Source organism: Balaenoptera ricei, chromosome 3, assembly GCF_028023285.1.
Source record: "Balaenoptera ricei isolate mBalRic1 chromosome 3, mBalRic1.hap2, whole genome shotgun sequence".
In the NCBI taxonomy this organism is placed as follows: Eukaryota; Metazoa; Chordata; class Mammalia; order Artiodactyla; family Balaenopteridae; genus Balaenoptera; species Balaenoptera ricei.
The window spans coordinates 123,500,987-123,524,220 of NC_082641.1; the positions used below are offsets into that span (position 1 = coordinate 123,500,987).

The following is a 23,234-nucleotide window of genomic DNA, read 5'->3' on the forward strand; positions in this document are numbered from 1 at the left end:
AGATTACTCTACCCAGCAAGGATCTCATTCAGATTCAATGGAGAAATCAAAAGCTTTACAGACAAGCAAAAGCTAAGAGAATTCAGCACCACCAAACCAGCTTTACAACAAATGCTAAAGGAACTTCTCTAAGTGGGAAACACAAGAGAAGAAAGGGACCTACAAAAACAAACCCAAAACAATTAAGAAAATGGTCATAGGAACATACATATCGATAATTACCTTAAACGTGAATGGATTAAATGCTCCAACCAAAAGACACAGGCTTGCTGAATGGATACAAAAACAAAACCCATATATATGCTGTCTACAAGAGACCCACTTCAGACCTAGGGACACATACAGACTGAAAGTGAGGGGATGGAAAAAGATATTCCATGCAAATGGAAATCAAAAGAAAGCTGGAGTAGCAATACTCTTATAAGATAAAATAGACTTTAAAATAAAGAATGTTACAAGAGACAAGGAAGGACACTACATAATGATCAAGGGATCAATCCAAGAAGAAGATATAACAATTATAAATATATATGCACCCAACATAGGAGCACCTCAATACATAAGGCAACTGCTAACAGCTCTAAAAGAGGAAATCGACAGTAACACAATAATAGTGGGGGACTTTTAACACCTCACTTACACCAATGTACAGATCATCCAAAATGAAAATAAATAAGGAAACAGAAGCTTTAAATGATACAATAGACCAGACAGATTTAATCGATATTTATAGGACATTCCATCTAAAAACAGCATATTACACTTTCTTCTCAAGTGCGTACGGAACATTCTCCAGGATAGATCACATCTTGGGTCACAAATCAAGCCTCAGTAATTTAAGAAAATTCAAATCATTTCAAGCGTGTTTTCTGACCACAACACTATGAGATTAGAAATGAATTACAGGGAAAAAGACGTAAAAAACACAAACACATGGAGGCTAAACAATACGTTACTAAGTAACCAAGAGATCACTGAAGAAATCAAAGAGGAAATCAAAAAATACCTACAGACAAATGACAATGAAAACACGACAATCCAAAACCTATGGGATGCAGCAAAAGCAGTTCTAAGAGGGAAGTTTATAGCTATACAAGCCTACCTCAAGAAACAAGAAAAATCTCAAATAAACAATCTAACCTTCCACCTAACGGAACAAGAGAAAGAAGAACAAACAAAACCCAAAGTTAGCAGAAGGAAAGAAATCATAAAGATCAGAGCAGAAATAAATGAAATAGGAACAAAGAAAAACAATAGCAAAGATCAGTAAAACTAAAAGCTGGTTCTTTGAGAAGATAAGCAAAATTGATAAACCATTAGCCAGACTCATCAAGAAAAAGAGGGAGAGGACTCAAATCAATAAAATTAGAAATGAAAAAGGAGAAGTTACAACAGACACCGCAGAAATACAAAGCATCCTAAGAGACTACTACAAGCAACTCTATGTCATTAAAATGGACAACCTGGAAGAAATGGACAAATTCTTAGAAAGGTATAACCTTCTAAGACTGAACCAGGAAGAAATAGAAAATATGAACAGACCATTCACAAGTAATGAAATTGAAACTGTGATTAAAAATCTTCCAACAAACAAAAGTCCAGGACAGATGGCTTCACAGGTGAATTCTATCAAACATTTAGAGAAGAGCAAACATCCATCCTTCTCAAACTCTTCCAAAAAATTGCAGAGGAAGGAACATTCCCAAACTCATTCTATGAGGCCACCATCACCCTGATACCAAAATCAGACAGATACTACAAAAAAAGAAAATTACAGACCAATATCACTGATGAATATAGATGCAAAAATCCTCAACAAAATACTAGCAAACAGAATCCAACAACACATTAAAAGGATCATACACCATGATCAAGTGGGATTTATCCCAGGGATGAAAGGATTCTTCAATATACACAAATCAATCAATGTGATACACCATATTAACAAACTGAAGAATAAAAACCATATGATTATCTCAATAGATGCAGAAAAAGCTTTTGACAAAATTCAACACCCATTTACGATAAAAACTCTCCAGAAAGTGGGCATAGAGGGAACCTACCTCAACATAATAAAGGCCATATACAACAAACCCACAGTAAACATCATTCTCAATGGTGAAAAACTGAAAGCATTTCCTTTAAGATCAGGAACAAGACAAGGATGTTCACGCTCACCACTATTATTCAACATAGTTTTGGAAGTCCTAGCCATGGCAATCAGAGAAGAAAAAGAAATGAAAGGAATACAAATTGGAAAAGAAGAAGTAAAACTGTCACTGTTTGCAGATGACAGGATACTATACATAGAGAATCCTAAAGATGCCACCAGAAAACTACTAGTGCTAATCAATGAATTTCGTAAAGTTGCAGGATACAAAATTAATGCACAGAAACCTCTTGCATTCCTATATACTAATGATGGAAAATCTGAAAGAGAAATTAAGGAAACACTCCCATTTACCAGTGCAACAAAAAGAATAAAATACCTAGGGAGAAAAAAAGACCTGTATACAGAAAACTATAAGACACTGATGAAAGAAATTAAAGAGGATACCAACTGATGGAGAGATATACCATGTTCTTGGACTGGAAGAATCAATATTGTGAAAATGACTATACTACCCAAAGCAATCTACAGATTCAATGCAATCCCTATCAAATTACCAATGGCATTTTTTACGGAACTAGAACAAAAAAATCTTAAAATTTGTATGGAGACACAAAAGACCCTGAATAGCCAAAGCAGTCTTGAGGGAAAAAACGGAGCAGGAGGAATCAGACTCCCTGACTTCAGACTATACTACAAAGCTACAGTAATCAAGACAATATGGTACCGGCACAAAAACAGAAACATAGATCAATGGAACAAGATCGAAAGCCCAGAGATAAACCCACGCACCTATGGTCAACTAATCTATGACAAAGGAGGCAAGGATATACAATGGAGAAAAGACAGTCTCTTCAATAAGTGGTGCTGGGAAAACTGGACAGCTACATGCAAAAGAATGAAATTAGAACACTCCCTAACACCATACACAAAAATAAACTCAAAATGGATTAGAGACCTAAATGTAAGACCGAACACTATAAAACTCTTAGAGGAAAACAGGAAGAACACTCGACATAAATCACAGCAAGATCTTTTTTGATCCACCTCCTACAGTAATGGAAATAAAAACAAAACTAAACAAATGGGACCTAATGAAACTTCAAACCTTTTGCACAGCAAAGGAAACCATAAACAAGACGAAAAGACAACCCTCAGAATGGGAGAATATATTTGCAAATGAATCAAGGGACAAAGGATTAATCTCCAAAATATATAAACAGCTCATGGAGCTCAATATTAAAAAAACAAACAACCCAATCCAAAAATGGGCAAAAGACCTAAATAGACATTTCTCCAAAGAAGACATACAGATGGCCAAGAAGCACATGAAAAGCTGCTCAACATCACTAATTAGAGAAATGCAAATCAAAACTACAATGAGGTATCACCTCACACCAGTTAGAATGCGCATCATCAGCAAATCTACAAACAAATGCTGGAGAGGGTGTGGAGAAAAGGGAACCCTCTTGCACTGTTGGTGGGAATGTAAATTGATACAGCCACTATGGAGAACAGTATGGAGGTTCCTTAAAAAACTAAAAATAGAATTACCATATGATCCAGCAATCCCACTACTGGGCATATACCCGGAGAAAACCACAATTCAAAAAGACGCGTGCACCCCAATGTTCATTGCAGCACTATTTACAATAGCCAGGTCATGGAAGCAGCCTAAATGCCCATCGACAGATGAATGGATAAAGAAGATGTGGTACATATATACAATGGAATATTACTCAGCCATAAAAAGGAACGAAATTGGGTCATTTGTTGAGACGTGGATGGATCTAGAGACTGTCATACAGAGTGAAGTTAAGTCAGAAAGAGAAAAGCAAATAGTGTATATTAACGCATGTATGTGGAACCTAGAAAAATGGTACAGATGAACCGGTTTGCAGGGCAGAAGTTGAGACAGAGATGTAGAGAACAAACGTATGGCCACCAAGAGGGAAAAGCCGCAGGGGGTGTGGGGATGGTGGTGTGATGAATTGGGCGATTGGGATTGACATGTATACACTGATGTGCATAAAATTGATGACTAATAAGAACCTGCTGTATAAAGAAATAAATAATATTAAAAAATTTAAAAAAAAATGCAGATAGCTTTTAATGAGTCCATATAATCAAGGAACTTTATAGAACATTTTATAGAGCAAAAAGATAAACTAAAACACAAATAAAATTATTTTTCTACTTGGCTAGAATACTTAAGAGAATCTTTAGTGAGAACATAAGAGAGAATCTTCAGTGAGACCATAAGAGAGAATCTTTAGTGAGACCCCTATTCTCCCTGGTTCTATTTGTCACAAACACTAAGCAGCTCAGAGAAACTGAGACACCAGCCAAACAAAAAGGAATACAAAGGAAACAAGAGAACAAAAAGAGAAATTATAAAAGGAGAAAAGATAATGGAAAAAAGTAGGCTCCGGGGCACATTGAATTACAATGCAGGAATTACATGATTTTTACTTTATTATACCGAAGGACAACAAACTCACCGCTTCCCAAATTTAATTTTGCTTCTTTCTCTTAATGTTAAAAACTGCCACCTGACAAACGAGTCATAGTAAGGATTAACGTCAGTGGTGATGAAGGAACGACGCCAGTCTACCTACACAAGGAGAAAGGAAAAGGTAATTTTTGAGAAATTTATATGGTCTCTATGAACAGGAATTCCCATGAATCAATTATTTACTCTTCTACTCCTTATTTCCCAACTTAGAATTATATCAAAAATATCAAAAGCAAACCAAAAAATTTCAAGTTCCACCTATTAAATATATAATACGCCACAATTATCATGTTAATTTGTGCTTAATATGTAAGTTTTTTTTTGTTTGTTTGTTTTGTTTTTTTTAAAGATTTATTTATTGATTGATTGATTGCTGTGTTGGCTCTTCATTTCTGTGTGAGGGCTTTCTCCAGTTGTGGCAAGTGGGGGCCACTCTTCATCGCAGTGTGCGGGCCTCTCACTATCGCGGCCTCTCTTGTTGCGGAGCACAGGCTCCAGACACACAGGCTCAGTAATTGTGGCTCACGGGCCCAGCTGCTCCGCGGCATGTGGGATCTTCCGGGACCAGGGCTCGAACCCGTGTCCCCTGCATTGGCAGGCGGATTCTTAACCACTGCGCCACCAGGGAAGCCCCCAATATGTAAGTTTTTAAACACACACATTTACCTATTAAACATACAGGAATTATAATAAATTAAGAAGGAGCATTTACATAACACCTTTATGTATCCCTAAATATTCAAGCTACACTTGGGCTTCTTCATATCTTCTTTTTTTTAAATTTTATTGAAGTATAGTTGATTTACAATGTTGTGGGCTTCTTCATATTCTTTGAATAGAATTCCTTTCTACTAATTGTTAATATACATATATACATTCCAAAACAACAAATATTGAAGTACTTCATTGCTTACATTGAGGCCCATGTGGTTCTAATCTGACAAGAACAGTACCAAGTCATTACTAGAATATATTATTCTAAATTAAGAGGTAGTCCAAATCTCATTCAATCACACAAATATAAATGTATTTTTCATATTTCCTTACACTCTGGGGGTGATGGGCATACCTTCAAACCCATTCTCTTCAGATCCTGAACAGCCAGTGGTGGGAAATAGTCAAGCCAATATTCTGCTTCAGAAAATTTGACTATCTCTTCATCAGACAGACCAAGGGATTTCATAATGTCCCACTGGTATTTAGAAGATCCAGCTTTAGCAGCAGCTTTACTCTGAAAATAACAGCAAAACCAAACTCCATCAAAGAACAACTAACAACCGGTTAACAAATTCCAGGACCACAGTAATTTTAAGTGAATAATCCTATTTGGTAGTTTTTTAAAATCTAAGACAATACTGTTGACATGTCAGAATACTGCAGGATCTGGATGTACTGTTCTGTTTGCCAAACCGTATAGTCTGATACCTGGATTCTGACACCAAAGACAACTATCAATACAGAGGTGGAACCATAAAAAATTATCATCACAAAGATAAGATCTTAGCACCAAACCTTCACTATTTCCTTTTTTCAAATACCATATGCACCTTTTTTAGCTATGAATAAGCTGCTAACAAGAGTTTCCTCCTTTTCCAATATTTACCAATATCAAAAAGGTAACCACATGCCAGGGACTGGAGGTAGGCAAAAAGGCTAAACTATATAAAAAGGTAGGACAAGGAATTTGGGGGCTGAGGAAACTGCTCTGTATAGTACTGTGGTGGTAGAAACATGACTCCATGCACTTGTCAAACCAACACAACGATACACTGTGAAGAGTGAGAGAGAGATGGGAGGAAAGGAGGGAGGGAGGGAAGAAGGGAGGGAGGGAGGGAGGGAGAGAGAGGAAGGAAGAAAGGAAGGGAAGGAAGGAAGGAGGGAGGGAAGGAGGGAGGGAGGAAGGAAAGGAAGGAAGGAAGGAAGGAAGAGTTTACATTAATTAAAAAAAAAACCTCATTTAAAAAAATATAAAGAAATTTTTAAAACTGTATAAAGAAATAAATAGACACCTACATATAAGCGGGTTAGTAGACATACATATATTTCCTTGCTCTTTCTACTGAGAGGACCTAGAAACAATGAGCATAACTAGCACTCGGAACTTAGTTTCTAAATACCATATTTCAAAAAAAGGAAAAAGGACTCCTTGGAAGAGTGGTTGACTCTGGGGCTAAAACAGGGAAAATACAAAATGAGCCTGGCACATCTTGTGACACCTGAAAGTATAGAAGTGCTCAAAAGAAACAAAAAAAAGAAAAAAAAAAAAGAAAGAAATAGAAAAAAGAAAAAAAGCTGGGGCATGTCAAATGGACACAGGAGCCCACCTAAAAGATTCCCCCAATGGCCATTGCTAGAACAATTTGAGCAATAACAATAACTCAAAAAACCCCAATAGCATTAGATTATAACCCAAAGAATAAATAAATATGCATGAATCCACACTGATATAAAAAAGAAATTAATAAACAAGTAAATGGGGGAGAAGGAACTTTTCCTTTCAGAAGAATTCCAGGTAATAAATGTAGAAGGAATGAGGGAAACGGAAAATCACCATTAGAACAAAATATGCAGCAATAACCGTTGCAGGGAAGATCCACTGATGAATGCTAAAATTAGTGAGCAAATATATAAAAAGAAACAAGATATTGGGACTTCTCTGGTGATCCAGTGGGTAAGACTCCGCACTCCCAGCGCAGGGGGCCCGGGTTCGATCCCTGGTCAGGGAACTAGATCCTGCATGCGTGCCACAACTAAGAGTTTGCATGCCACAACTAAGAGTCCACATGCCACAACTAAGAAGTCCACATGCCACACGCAACTAAAAGATGCTGCATGCCACAACAAAGATCCCGAGTGCCACAACTAAGACCCAGTGCAGCCAAAATAAATAAATAAATAAATAAAAATCTTAAAAAAATAAAGTATACAAAGCAATGGTTTAAAAAAAAAAAAAAAAGGTATTATTTCCATAGCCTCAAAGTATCTCTCCCAAAACATACATGAATTACAAAGGGAAAAATGAAATCTTTACAGGAGAAAAACCTAATAGACACCACCTAAACCAAATGATCAAGGTTAACATCACCAGTAATAAGATATATCAATATCTTATACTATCTGATATGACACATTGAAGACACATCACCTTTAATCTACTCATGAGAAAGCATTAGACAAACCCAAAATGAGGGACATTCTATAAGTTATCTGACCAGTACTCTTCAAAAGTGCCAAGATCATGGAAGACAGAAGAAGAGACATGACAAGGAAATGCAAAATGGGATTTTGGACTAGATCTTGGAACAGACTAAGGACATTAAGGAAAAACTGTTAAATCCAAATGAAGTCTGTAGTTTATTAAACAGTATTGTTCAAATGTTGGTTTCTTAGTTTTGAGAACTGTACCATGGTTATATAAGATGTAACTGGGTTAAGATTCTAAGGGAACCCTGTACAATCCTGTAATTCTTCTGTAAGTCTAAAATTATTTCAAAATAAAGTAAAAAGGGGAAAAAAGGTAATCAAAAAGTGAGAAAGATAATTCTGCTTTATTACTTTTTAAAAATTACTGAGTATTTTTTATGTGTCAGGTACTACGCTAGTACTGGGAATGTACATATAAATCAGACAAATATAAATATAAAACTTCAACCAAAATAAGTATCATTAAACCACCAAACCTTTTTTCCTTTAGCTTTATCCTTAATTATTATATCTTCTGTTTTAATACTGATTTCTTCTTCTTCCTCTTCCTCATCTGGAAAATCAGGGGGGCAACCATAAAGCTCTATTTCTCTTTTCAATTTATCAGCACATGCCTACAAAAAACACAACATCAGAGATGGTTAAGTTAAAAATTCAAGGTGGAAACAATTTGAGTTTATTTGTTGTTTCTATGGCCAATTAAAACTGACTCTGGGGCTTCCCTAGTAGCGCAGTGGTTAAGAATCTGCCTGCCAATGCAGGGGACACGGGTTTGAGCCCTGGTCCGGGAAGATCCCACATGCCACGGAGCAACTAAGCCCGTGCGCCACAACTACTGAGCCTGCGCTCTAGAGCCCTCGCGCCACAACTACTGAAGCCCGCGTGCCACAACTACTAAAGCCCGCATGCCTAGAGCCCGTGCTCCGTAACAGGAGAAGCCACTGCGATGGGAAGCCTGCGCACTGCAACAAAGAGTAGCCCCCGCTCGTCAACAACTAGAGAAAGCTCGCGCGCAGCAATGAAGACCCAACACAGCTAAAAATTAATTAATTAATTAATTAATTAATTAATTTTTTTAAAAAAAGCCTGACTCTGAAATTTAGGTAGATAGGACAGACATTAAGTTAGAAAACAAACCCTGAAAGATGAAGGGATTTATCCAAGGTTATAAAGCTAGTAAGCTGCAGAATTACAACATGAACCTGCACTTACAACCCCAGCTCTTTTCAGCTGTACCATAATGAGTCCACTGTCACAAACAAAGATGACACCAAGTAGACAGTGTTAAAGTTATGAGAAAAATACAAATATAGAATTGTGAATTTCAAAAAAAGGGAGGGGACACTTCTATGAAGAATTTCAGCTAACAAATAGTGAAAGAATGAGACAACTAGAAAGTCACCATTTTACAACCACAAATTCAATAACTGAAAGACAAGGATCATGAAAGGATGCTAAAAGCACTGAGTTACTGGGTAACCAAATACTCAGAGGCTCGTAAGGGATTATCCCACAGATTACTTTTTAATTAGAAAAGAGAAAAGCTACCTTTAGAATGAGGAAATCTGGCAGTATTAACTTAATATCACTAAAATGACACAAGCTGCCATTATATGTCTTTTGATGTGATACAGTGGGAAGTTCCAACCTCATCGATGTAGTACTGGTGATAACCAAATGCAAAGTGTGATCCACAAAATAAAAAGGAAAAAAACACCAGAAAGGATACAACAATGTTCAATTTCGTGGAGTGGACAATGGGACTATGACAATGTAGAAGAACGCCCTTGCTCTCAACAGATACAAGCTGCCATGTTTAGGGGTGACACGTCATGATGTCTGCCAACTTACTTTCAATGAATTCACGGAAAAAGGGAGAAAAAAGTGTGCATGTATTGTATGTTGAGAGACAGAACTAGAGCAACTGTGGCAAATGTTAATACTTGGTGACTATAAGTGAAGGGTACATGGGTGCTCACTGTACTATCGTTTTACCTTTCCTATAGGTTGGACATTTTTCAAAATAAAAGACTGGAGAATAAAAAGAAATGAGTTATATTTCCCAATTCCCAAGGATTTAGGGAATCCTTTCAACTGTAGTTTTCTTGCCCATAGTTTATCGAAAATTATTTTTATTATAAATTTATGACAAATTTAAGACACTTGCAAAAATGACCAAAATATGATAGAACTGTTTATTATTTTATTCCAACAGCCTATATGCGTCATGAATGCACAAAACACTGCCCATTTTACTTGTTAGTAGTTATTATCTAATTCTAAAACAGAAATATGAATATATAAGGAACCAAAAGATACCAGCATTACTTAGAAATCACTTAGACCTTAATGTGTGCCCTTTAAGCACTTCTCCAAATGTTTTCTAAAAATTAATCTTCACGATAATAAATTCAGTTCACTTCAAAAAACACTTTAACGTAACATAGAAGTACATATTTGAAAACCCTATTTCAAGCTCTTGAACTGGATATTACTATTTGCTCTAAGCTAAAAAGAGTACAAAGCAATCCCAAAAGCAATCTTACCTTAACAGGCATTCCAGTACAGTGTAAACCAAAGGGAAACAGACAAGTTTTTCCTTTCAATCTCTGGTACCCTACTGCAAACTACAGAAAAAAAATTAAATTTAAACTACAAATTTAAATGCTAGACGAATACAAAATTCTGACTTTTCACGAAGATCATCAGTTTTGTTTTCCTCTTCACATCTTCCTTTAGAATACCAGTTAGATTTTATAGTCATTCCAAAGTTATCCTTTTTTTTCTGTCTTTTCACCAACCTATAAATTACGTATGAACATGTATACATACCTAGACCCCTGCACACACACACATACAGCATGTGAAAATAGAAAAATTAAATTACTTGAACATAAAAACAATGCTTAAAATTAAGGAATTCTAAGTTCCCTTAACAGGAAATAAATTATATAGATGCCATTTTCTTTGAAACAGTATTTATTAAAGACCCTCCCATCCCATTATATTAAACATAGAGGAAGCTTTACCTCACATTTGGATAAAGAAAATGTATGTCCCAAGTGAAGGCGCCCATTCATATATGGATATGGGAAGGTTACAAAGTACTTGTCCTTGCTGCAAAACAATCATGTAAAAAAGAAAGTACAAAAAAGAAAATGTTAAATTCCTTTTATAATTAAGGGTGGGGTCATGGGGACAGTTACTATAAATAACTTGTTTAAATTTTAGTTATTAAACAGACATTGAAAATTAAATTTATAAATCCAGAAATTATAAGCTCTCTAAAATTGAAAATTGTTTTTGATTTAGAAAAACTAAGATATTATAGGTGGCTATTAAAGAACTAAATATCCTTGTAGCAAATATTGGAGGTTTAACTTAAGCTAAAATACTGAGTTAAAAATGATATACTAAAAAAAAAAAAATTAATAGGGAGACTGGATTAATTTACTGTTTTACTGATTAAATGAGATATGCTTTCATTAGATATATATAAAGCAATTCAAAGTCCCTCAGGTAGAATAAAACATCTTCAAAATTACACGATATGTGATAAATTCCCTTAAAAAGCACCTTTTTAAAGCTGCTTAACGTATTATGTTATACTCCTTTTTTCTATGAATCAAGTGTATCAGACATACATAAGTTATAAAGCACACGTGTGCTTCGTAAGTGACCACCTGTAAACACACCATCCAACTTATGAACTCACTGAAGCTACCTGTGTGCTACTCCCCACCCTCCCACCAGAGAGAACCATTATCTTGAAATTTACTTTGGTCATTCTTTTGTTTTTGAATAGTTTGCACATATGTCTATGCCTTTAAACGATACATCATTTAGTTTCACTCACTTGTGAGCTTTTTTCATTTAATGTTGTTTCTAAGTTTCTTCAGTTCATTTTCTTTCACTGAGCAAAAGCACTTTCTAATTCACTTTTGATTACTTTAAATTACCTTAGATTTGACCAAAGTTCTAGAACCAAATAGAAACTTCAAATTATAGTTTAAAGTATAACACCAGAGACTGTGTATTAGAGCAAATTCTTTTCCTCTCTTTAAAAAAAAAAAAAAAAAAAAAAATTCCATTAGAGTGTAGCTTAGTAGCAAGGATAGACTTTGGAATCAGAAAGTCCTGATAAGAAGTCCAAGCCCTGTCAATTCCTAGCTATGCAATCTTAAGCTGGTTACTTAACCTCTCTGTGTCTCAGTATACTCATCAATAAAACAAAAATTAAAATACTGGTAACCTTAAAGCGTTACTAAGAACACTAAATGAGAATATGCATGTTAAAAAATGGCATATTTCCGGGACTTCCCCTGGTGGCACAGCGGTTAAGAATCCACCTGCCAATGCAGGGGACGTGGGTTTGATTCCTGGCCCGGGAAGATCTCACATGCCGTGGAGCAACTAAGCCCGTGCGCCACAACTACTGAGCCTGAGCTCTAGAGCCCACGCGCAGCAACTACTGAGCCCGCGTGCTGCAACTACTGAAGCCCGCGCACCTAGAGCCCGTGCTCCGCAACAAGAGAAGCCACCGCAATGAGAAGCCCACGCACCGCAACGAAGAGTAGCCCCCGCTTTCCACAACTAGAGAAAGCCTGCGTGCAGCAACGAAGACCCAACGCAGCCAATAAATAAATAAATAAATAAGTAATAATAAATTTTTTAAAAAAATGGCATATTTCCTACTGCCTTGGCATATTGAATAATACCTGTTCAGTATTAGCTACTATTATTGCTATTGTTGTCAGTGCATTTCCTCAACTCTAAGAAGCACATTTTTCTATATTCCAACATATCTGAAATTGCAACGCATCTTATAAGTGATGCACATATTTACTGTGGTACTGTGTTGCAGCAGTTACTTTGTTTTTCCCCAGTATCATATCATTATCTATGGTCTGTCTTCTAATAAACAATTCTTAACAACAAGGCAATACAGATTTATAAAATGAGATCTTTAAATACAGAAATCCTTCAAAATTTATATTCTGTGCCTTTGGAGATAATTATCACTATAATATGAATCTCCATAACAGAATGACTTGCTATTATCAGTCAGCAAAGATAAAACTTCAAAACATTTTCGTTTGTCTATGAAAAATATTAGTTTTTAAAAAAACCTTTAAGTAGGAAAAAATCCTTTAAGATTCCATAGGAAAGAGAATGCTAATTTGAAATAGAGAAAGTGGAAGTTACCTCCTTCAGCCTGTTTCAGACATTGTAAATACAATCTGCCTTATTCCTTCCACAGAGCAGTTTCTGCAGCCAATGGTTCTGGAAACACAAGGTGTAGAATTTCACAAACTATTACTCACCTAGTCTGTTTCTCTAAATTAGATGCATTGACCTCAAACACTTTCTTGGCATCCCATTTTTGTTGAACTTCCTTCTCAATCTTCTTCAAGAAGTCCACTTTGGTTGTTCTTTTTCTTTCCTATTGGACACAAAAGAGATAGAATAATACACTCTATATTTCAGCAGACTTGCTTTAAAAAAAGGAAAAAAAAAAATCTGACTTCACACAGAACTGAGCTGTTTACTGACAGATTAATTTTTCCATGGTTATCCTGAAATTTAAATGAGTAAGACTAAAAATTAGGGTTATCATGACCTGATAGGATTATCCACTTGGGATGTCAAAGGGATGACTAAAGAATTACTTAAATACATAAAAAAGCTGTGAAATACTTGTTTTTAATTAGATACTACAATATAACACCGTTGTCAAATGTTCCTATTTAGTTAAAATAGATGAATACTTAGAAAAGCATAGGATGGTGCAGTGCCTGCTTGCCCAGCTGCAATTATGCCCACCAAAGGAGGATGGTGAGGCCTAATGGGGAGAGGCTGAGAGAGGATTAGTCATCTGCGTGTTCTTTTTTTCAAGGAAGCTGATGAAGAACTTCTCTCCAAAATGGTTAACAGGTTATTAATATGAAATTAAAATGAAACAGAATGGCAAACATGCCTCCAGCATATTGGATCTACCTGGCAACATTCCCATCATCCCTTATGCTACCCTTGGATGAAAATAAAAGGAAAAAACATGCATGATCACTCTAACTCTGAAAAAGAAGGATTAGAACTTCCCTCTCAGTTTATGACTCTGTGAAAAAGAATTAGCTACTAAAAGCACGTGTGCTACAGCCGAGGTGGAACATGGGACTTATGTAACTGGCAACTGTGAAAGCTGGATACCAATGGACCATACACAATCTAATTCTGTTTTGAAAACTTAATACTAGTTTCTAGAATTTTATTTTCTTGTACAAAATTATCTGAGCCGAAATTAGATTTTCTTCCCCTTCTTACATGCTAACATTTCCAGATTCTGCAGCATTTTCAAATGAGAAAATACCCTGGTTCTACTTATACTGAATACCTTTACAACCTACTGGGCAAGTGACCTTGCCAAGTCATGTCGTGTCTCCCTCTGTCCTTCCACCCAACAATTTAAAACATGCTTTCTACTCATATCACAGATATACTGGATTTTTAGACAGCTATTTTTAAAAATGGTTACACAAATTTGAAGTACTATGCAAATGGGACTTCTGTGCAATTAAAAAAAAACCCTAAACTTACCACTATTTCTTCAATAACTATCTTAAATATATCTTGCGTATTATGTAATAAAAATAAGAGTACTAAAATTAGGTAAGATTCAGTACAAATCTACCACAGAGTTGTCAACTCTGTTTTACTATTTTCAGTTTTTTGGGGTTTTTTTTCTGTCTTTTTTTTCTTTTTTCTTTTTCTTTTTTTTTTTTTTTGGCCATGCCATACGGCTTGTGGGATCTTAGTTCCCCGACCAGGGATTGAGCTCCAGGCTTCCCCACTGAAATCGCAGAGTCCTAACCACTGGACCGCCAGGGAATTCCCTCAGTTTTCTTTATTTTAAATCAAAGGATTTGATTAGTAAAACAAGTTTACTATTCCTTTTTATTTTTTTAAGCAAGTTTAAGATAGAAGAGGACAAGCAACAGAAAGATGAAATGTCAGCTTACAAGGGGAGGTGCAATGATGGATTAAAAGAACCCTGCCACAAAGGCAGAGAGGAAATAAAAAAGAATTCCACGTTTGAAAAGTCATGGACATAAGTTTCTCTAGCACCAAAGGAAAATAAAAATGACAAGTAAATTTTTTATTTCTATAAATCCTGACCAGATCGTAATTGCTGTGAGTAGAACTTATATCAAAACACAAATCTGATCAAGTCAATTCCTCTTCAGAGGTTCTCTACTGCTCTCTGGATAAAGACCATACTCTTAAACCTGGCACTCGAGGCCCTTCTTATCTCATCTTTGCCAGGCCCCTCCCTCTTCCCTCTCACCACCACTCCAGGCCTATTAAGCCACCTGCACTTTCCCAAGTGTGCCAAGCTCCCTCTCTCCCCTCTGGGCCTTTGTTCAAGCTCTTCTCTCCGCCCTCATACCCCACCAATCTCTTTGCCTGGCTACCTCATCCTTCAGGTCTCAGCTAATCACCTGCCTTGATTCCACAAGAGAGTATCAGGTACCATTCTTAATATGTTCCTACCTACCAGTATTACCTCTATGATAGCACTAATCATGCAGTATCAGTATCAGTCTATCTTCCCCATAGGACTGTAAGTTTGTTCACAGTGGGGACTGTGTCTCATTTCTCATTATATCCTCAATGTCTAAGCTCATAGCAGTTCTCAAATATTTGTTGAACATTTAAAGATTTAAAAAGAGAAGTGAGTAATACACTGCCAGCTTTTGCATACCATGGCCATAACAAAATAACCTAAGACTAAGAGCTGAGTTGCATATTTGAGTCAAGTTGCTAAGCAATTTGGACTCTTTCCCAAGAATTTCCATAAAACTAAATGTGGCTGCATAAGGAATTTCCTTTTCCAAGAAAGAATAAGGCCCTCCATCTATTCACTCTTTTCCATTCCTGCTACCAACCAACTTCATTTAGACCCTCAGCTTCTTGGCCCCCTCTTACTGCAAAATCCTCTTTTTAACAAATAATCTGTAAGTTATAAGTAAGTCTCTCTATTCCTATACATGCTGACCCCTGTTTTCAATTCTAACATGCAAGAACTACCATTTGAAAAAAAGCTATGGCAGAGATGACAGTTTGCCTATGTGATATCCATTCCCTCCCTTTCTTCCTCAGCAACAGATGCCCAACCTTACTTAGGGTAGTGCAGCAAACGCAGTTAGGCATACTCTTCCATGGTTCCAGGAGAATTCACAGATTGGAGCTATGGGACTGGGTTCTGGCAAAGGAGTTTTGAGCAGAAGAAAGTAAGTCACTTCCACCTGGCCCTTAAAACAGCCTGTACAACTCCTAATAGCCAACTTAATCTGTAGGTGGAAGAGGCACACTGCCTAGGGCCCACAATACTTCTACGGGCTCATCAAAATATTTTACTATCTTTTAAAATCAGAAGAAAAAATTAAACTTTTGGATAGAAGAAAAATCTTTAATATATAATATTAATATATCTGTCTTTATACAACACAGTTGTCAAATATAATTTCTAATATTTTTTTTTTTACAGAGAAGCAGCCCACAAAGGCAAAAGTATCTAAGGCCTCATGAAGCCTTGTCGTGCCTCCTATCCTAGGGTCATGGGTCATATGAAATCCCACTGTATCATTAGTAAATTCCTCTTTCCTTTAACCAACTTGAGTTGGCTTCCACTGCATGCGACCAAATAATCCCTGATATTTACCTAACTGGGTTGTAAACTCCTGGCAGACAGCAACTTTTAGAACATTTATAGTCACCTCAGCACCACATCCAATGCTGATAGACACAGAAGTTACATGACAAATATTTTTTGCTTAAAAATGACATCAACCACCCATGAAAGCAACAGTCTTCACAAATTACTTAGAACTATGTGTTTCTTTTCACTGTATTGAGCATGCTAAATGCACAAAAGCTCTTCTTTGAGGTCTCTGCTTCTCAGAAAAACTTGTTCCTCAAAACTCGAAGGTCAATTGTAATGAAATCTGATATTGGCCCCAGCACCAACTTGTTGTATAACTTTGAGCAAGTCACTTGATCAATCTGAGTCTCAATTTCTTCACTGGTTACTCAACTAAACAATTGGTTTGTTGTTTTGTCTCATTTTGTTTCGTTTTGGCCGTGAAAGCACAGAGTCCTAACCACTGGACGGCCAGGAAATTCCCAACAATTGATTATTTTAATTAGTTAAAAGGTTATTTAACAAGCGCAAAGTTCCTAAACTTTGGCCCTACTGACATTTGGGGCCAAATAATTCTTTGTTTTCAGGGGCTGTCATGGGCACTGCAAGACGTTTAGCAACATCCCCGGCTTCTACCCACTAGCTGCCAGTAGCATACCCCCAGTTGTGATAATCCAGAGTCTCCAGACCACATGTTCTCTGAGGGACAAAATCGCCCCCAGTAAAGAACCACTGAACTAGATAATAAACTTTTCCATATATTCATAGTATTCTGCAGTTCTGAAAACTTTTATGCACATTAACTTATTTGATCTTAACAACAACTCTAAGAGGTGGGCAACAATCGCCCTAAGAAGTGGGCAGACCAGCGATTACCATTTCAAAAATGATGAATCTGAAGCTCAGAGATCATCATGCCAGCAAATGGTCAGGCTGGACAAAAACCCTCATCTTCTGACTTCTATTTCTGCTTTCTCTTAGTACTCTGGCCATATCCTAGCACCATTGGCTGTAGAACTTAGACAAGATCCTTAACCTCTTTAAGCCTCCATTTCTCTATCTATAAAATGAGGATAATAATTATATCTACCTGTACTATTATGATGAGGACTAAGAGATAATACGCATGAAGGACTTAGCATAGTGCCGGACCCATGGTATGGCTCAATAATGCTAACCATTATCACAGAGGGACAACTAGACATCATGTGCTTTTTATCAGATGTCAAAATGGCATTGTGGTTATGTTTTAAGAGAATATCTCATTATATTTTAAAAACTTACTGAAATATGTATGGATGAAATGATACAGCGCCTTGAATTTGTTTAAAATGAATCCTGAGAGGTGGAGGAGGTTCTGGGGAAGGTATGACTGAAACGAGGTTGGCCCTGAACTGCCAATTATTGAAGTTGGGCGATGGGTACATGGAAGTACATAACACTATTATCTCTACTTTGTTCACTATTTAAATTTTCCAAATGAAAAATTTTAAAACAATAAAAAATTTAAAGTTGACTATTATCTTTATTACAACAAATCCCCAGGTCTAAGTCTGACATGTAACTAAAAGGTATTAAAACTGTCAAAACCTCTATAAAATAAATATTCCTAGGATATGAAGGAAATTACATTGCTTGCTCTTTAAAAATTCAATTATAATATAAAAACTAATTTTATATCCATGCTACTCCATGTTTATTATCTTATACTCTTTACTATTGTTAAGGTTTCTTCCAGAGTTAGAAAACTTTCATTACAGGAGGGTGCTTGCAAAAGAAATTTCCCCATAGTTTACAATTGCAAATAGTACAATAATTAAGAGACTAAGCTCCAGAATGGGACCAAATGAATTAAAATTCTACTTCTTAGTAGGTCTGATCTCACCCCTTCTATTCTATACAGGAACATCACTTTTCTCTATCAATTTTCCCTTTCTACAGGACAATTTCCATAAGCATGCAACCACTATATAATTTCTCCTGTCCTTCAAAAAACACCAAAAACCAAAACCAAACAAACAAAAAAATCCTCTTTTAACCTTCATCTATTACCCCATTCCTCTGATCTCCTTTATAGAATTCCTTAAAAGAGTTGTCCATACTCATTATCTCCATTATCTCCAGTCTCTCCCTTCCCATTCATTCTTTTTTTTTTTTTTTGGCTTGCCTATTCTTTTATTTATTTATTTATTTATTTATTTATTTATTTATTTATTTTTTTAGCTGTGTTGGGTCTTCGTTTCTGTGCGAGGGCTTTCTCTAGTTGCAGCAAGCGGGGGCCACTCTTCATCGCGGTGCGCGGGCCTCTCACTATCGCGGCCTCTCTTGTTGCGGAGCACAGGCTCTAGAGCACAGGCTCAGTAGTTGTGGCTCACGGGCCCAGCTGCTCCGCGGCACGTGGGATCTTCCCAGACCAGGGCTCGAACCTGTGTCCCCTGCATTGGCAGGCAGATTCTCAACCACTGCGCCACCAGGGAAGCCCCCCATTCATTCTTGAACACTCTTCAATCAGGACCTACGAGGCTTTATATGACCTACATCCACCCACCAATCAACCACCACCACCACTACCCCCACACACACACACACACATCATCATCATCATCATCATCACCTCCCCCTGGATGACAGTCCTTTGCACATACAACCGTCCTTGTTTTTCACGCCACTCACACTGTTGGCTCTGCCCGGAAATCTTTTCCTCCGTATAGCTGCATGGCTTGCTCCCTTACCTTCTGCCACAATGCCACCTCAGCAAAGCCGTTCTTGATCCCCCCCTTCCTGATCTATTTTTTTTGTTTATAGCACCTACCAGCACCTGACATATTTTACCACATACTTTTGAATGTAGCGCACACACACGTAAACACCATGAATGCAGAAATGTTTGTCTCCTTTACAGAGGCGCTCAAAATTTTTTTGTTGAAAGAAGAAATCAATGTCACATACTCCTCTTTCTCCAAATCAGTTTTTAGAAACTTTGGTGAAATAACACACGTGACATGAAGTCGTCTACAAAGTTAAAGATATCAGGGCCTCGCTCATCAGCTAGCAAGAAAAGGCACATCCTCACAACAGCCAAGCCTTAAACGTGGGAGGCAAGGCCTCCCCTTTCTTTAGAAAAGGATTTTTTCCCTTCAGGACAGTGGCTACCACGTGGGGCCCCTAGACTCTGGCGAAAGCAGGTAACCAGCCGGGTTCCAAGGCCTGGCCTAGCGGACCCTCTTCCCGCCAAAACTCACCGCCATGGCGCCGCCCGTCCGACTGTGCAAACCCACGACGGTGACTTCGGTGATTCCCCCTCAAAGGAGTGGTTACAACCTTTCCCCTCCCTCTCTGGGAAGGCAGGCCTACCACGACACTAAAGCACACACTTCGCACCTGATGAGGCAATCACTAACTAAGTACTTCCGGGGGCATCTCGTAGCCTGCTGGGAATCGTAGTTCCCAGACCCCTAGACCCCACGTCCTTCAGGCATCTATTGACTACATTTCCCAGAGGACAACAGGCTACGGAAGTGTACCCGATAAGCCACTCAGAGAGGGCACCGGTAGTGACGTCATGAGCATGTTGAACTACAAAGCCCATGATGCAGTTCGGGGGTTGCAGACTGTCGCGAGCGCGCCCTGACTGACGTGAGGCTAGCCCGCGTTCAACCTCTTCACCGTATGGAGTTGGGTCGGGTGTCTTGTCAGGATGCCGGGATGCAAGGTGTATTCGTCTTCAGTGACTGAGGTGCTAATCATGAGTTGCCGTTGTGCACAGATATTTATCACTGTCGGTGGCATTCAAAAGTCCAGAATTTAGACATTTTATAACCATTTATTTACAATCTCCGTTTTTTTAAAGGAGAGGCTGGAAGCCTTCTACCTGGTCCCAGTGCCAAGCTCAGACTGTTTCATCCGTGTCACCAACCAAGACTGAGCTGTCTGAAGTACTAGTCACTAGCCACATTGTGGCTATTTAAATTAATTAAAATTAAGTAAAGTTTAAAATTTATTTCTGCAATCGCAGTAGCCACTTTTCATGTGCTGGAAAGTCCATGTGCCTCGTTGTTACCATATCTGGACAGTACGGATACAGAACATTTCCATCATCAAAGAAAGATCTATTGAAAAGTGCTGATCCAAGACTTTTACTTTCGGGTGGTCAGGTTAGTTACTCTCACATGCATTCCTTTATTAATTCAATAAATAATCATTAAGGATCTACAAAGCACTTGGAGGGGTGGAGGTGTGCCCAGCCCAGAAGTGTGTCTTCCTAATGGAATAGAGGGAAAAAAATTTTTAATAAAAATTTTAACAAAAATAAATTTTGAATTATATATGTGTAATATATATTGTATTTACATTTTTCAACAATTAGTTTTGAAATATAAATTTAATGATGGCCTAACACAATGCCTGGCACGTGGTATGGGCTCAATAAAAATTTGTTGGATGAAAGGAAGTTAAGAATGAACCTTAGGTTATAGAGAACCTACCAGTGACTCTCCTGACTCCGGGCTCTTACACATACAAATACTCCGCATCGCTTTCCACACTCTCTACCTTTAGCTACTAACCATTTAGACATCACTTCCTGACAGCCCAAGTCTGGGTTGAATGTCCATTCCTAAATATTCTCTGAAGCACCCCCTTCCTGCCCTCCCTTGGGAAATTTATCTCACTGAATTTTAATTGCCTGTTGATTTATCACTAGAGTTAAGCTCTATGATAGCAGAGGCTGCCTAGCACAGTGTCTGGCACGTAGTAGGTGCCTTATAAGTATTTATTGAATGAATGAAAGAATCCTCATCATCCACAGCGCTTATAACTATGGTTAGGCTTTCCTGTTCCAATTCTGCCCTAACCAGTACTATTTGTCATCTTTGACTCATCAGCTTCCAATCCACGTTGGTAATTGAAATTATTCATACAATCAATATTTATTAAATACCCCCTATGAACATGACATAGAGGTAAGGTATGGTAGGGAACAAGACAGACACCGCCCCTGCCCTCATGGAACTTACAGTCTAAAGTGCATGAGCCATTAAAGAAGAAAATAAACAAGTGATTGTGTGATGACAAATTATGAAAATTATGAAAAACCTACCTCCATGCCTCCAACTGCATTCTTTTTAATTTTCCTATTTAAGTGACAAATACTTTTTTCAAGGGTCACTTGGTTTTCACTCATTCAACAAAAATTTAATTCACTTATACTACATGCAAGGCACTATCCTAGATGCTGGAAATACAACTCTTGAACAAGACAAGTGCAGTCACCTCCTTCTAGTGGAAGAGGCAAACACTGAAGCAATGGGAGCGATGGGAGGCCATGGAAGGGTTTTAAGTAAGGAAAGGACATGGTCCCATTTGTGTTTCATAGAGATCTTTCTGAAGAAGGGTTGAAAGGGAGCAAAACTGGAAGCAAAAGGCTGTTGCAGTTGTCCAGGTGAGAGGTGACAGTAGTTTAGACTTTAGTGGTGACAGTAAAGGTGGAGAAAGGTAAACAGAGTCAAGAGGTATTTAGAAAATAAAGTTATTACAGCTTAGTAATATGGCTTTTTAATTGGGAATTATCGATTCTTTGCTATGCCATGTGGATTACCCCCTCTGGATAAATGAAATTAGAAAGGTAGCATAGTGGATATTAGCTCAGGCTCTGAATCAGACCAAGTTCATCATTTACTAGCTGAGTGACCTCAGGCAGTTCAATTAACCACTCTGTAAAATAAAGGTAATAATAGTAAGTACCTCATAGAGGATTAAAGAAATAATATGTATTTAGATATAAACCCTGTATATATATGCCAGCATATAGTAAGCACTTTAAAATGTCAGATATTTTTATTACTATTTTAGGAAAATTGGTCTATAAACACTAATCTGAATCCGATTAAAATAGAAAAAGCTTACCTGCACCGCATAATAATCTCTTTCCTAGCCTAACTGAGCTAGTTATCACCATATAATTGTGTGGTATGCCTTCACCAACTATCAGACCATATTGTGCTCATTCTTTAAAATGCCACAACAGAACTCACTTCCACCTTATTTTATTTTGTTTTTCTTCCAAACCCACCCCACCGGTCACTCTACTCAATTCAATTGAATCAGTATTTCTAAATTCAGATGCGTAAAGCTATAACTAGCTTTGGCTTGTCTCTGAGTCTCTTTATATTTGTTTTTCATGCATATTTACCTAACCTCCCAACCTTTATATGACACAGTTAAAGAAGGAATTGGGGGCATTTATTTTCATACTTCTGTTCCACAAACATGGCACTCAATAAATATAGTTGTCGCTTCCCTACCCTATTAGACACCTTTTGTTTTTAAATGGTTTTTTTCCCCAACATTAGTGTTCTACCTTAACTTGTATGTTACCTGAATGGTGAACAGTTTTGTTTTGTTTTTTTATGATCTAGGCAATGAATATAAAGAGAAGGAGATCCTTCTAGGCTTTATGGACTTCAGCTGATCCCGGGGTTGCTCTATGTGCAGCCTCCGACAGTTACTGGGCAGCAGAGGAAGCGTGTGTGCAGTGGTTGGGCTCACCGGCCTTGGACTCAGATGCCGGGGTCTGACTTGAAGCTCTGTCCTGTGCTAGCTCTGCTCCCTCAACCTTGGGACTCTGGGTCCTCACATGTAAAATGTGTGTGATGATAGTACCTACTTCCTAGGCCTGCTGTGAAAATACAATGAGCTATACCAAGGAA

General features: G+C 37.5%; 1 protein-coding gene across 1 annotated transcript in view; it reads right to left on the minus strand.

Moving 5' to 3' along the window:
- Positions 1-19,916, minus strand: part of LARS1 (leucyl-tRNA synthetase 1) — a 67,567-nt gene extending 47,651 nt beyond the window's left edge. The window contains exons 1-7 of the mRNA XM_059917392.1: positions 19,770-19,916; positions 13,154-13,272; positions 10,859-10,946; positions 10,376-10,456; positions 8,306-8,443; positions 5,695-5,856; positions 4,612-4,724 (exon numbers count right to left, since the gene is read on the minus strand). Coding sequence (XP_059773375.1) covers positions 4,612-4,724; positions 5,695-5,856; positions 8,306-8,443; positions 10,376-10,456; positions 10,859-10,946; positions 13,154-13,272; positions 19,770-19,775 — 707 coding nt within the window. The 5' untranslated portion in view covers positions 19,776-19,916. The remainder of the gene's footprint in view (positions 1-4,611; positions 4,725-5,694; positions 5,857-8,305; positions 8,444-10,375; positions 10,457-10,858; positions 10,947-13,153; positions 13,273-19,769) is intronic.
- Between the last annotated feature and the right edge of the window lie 3,318 nt (positions 19,917-23,234).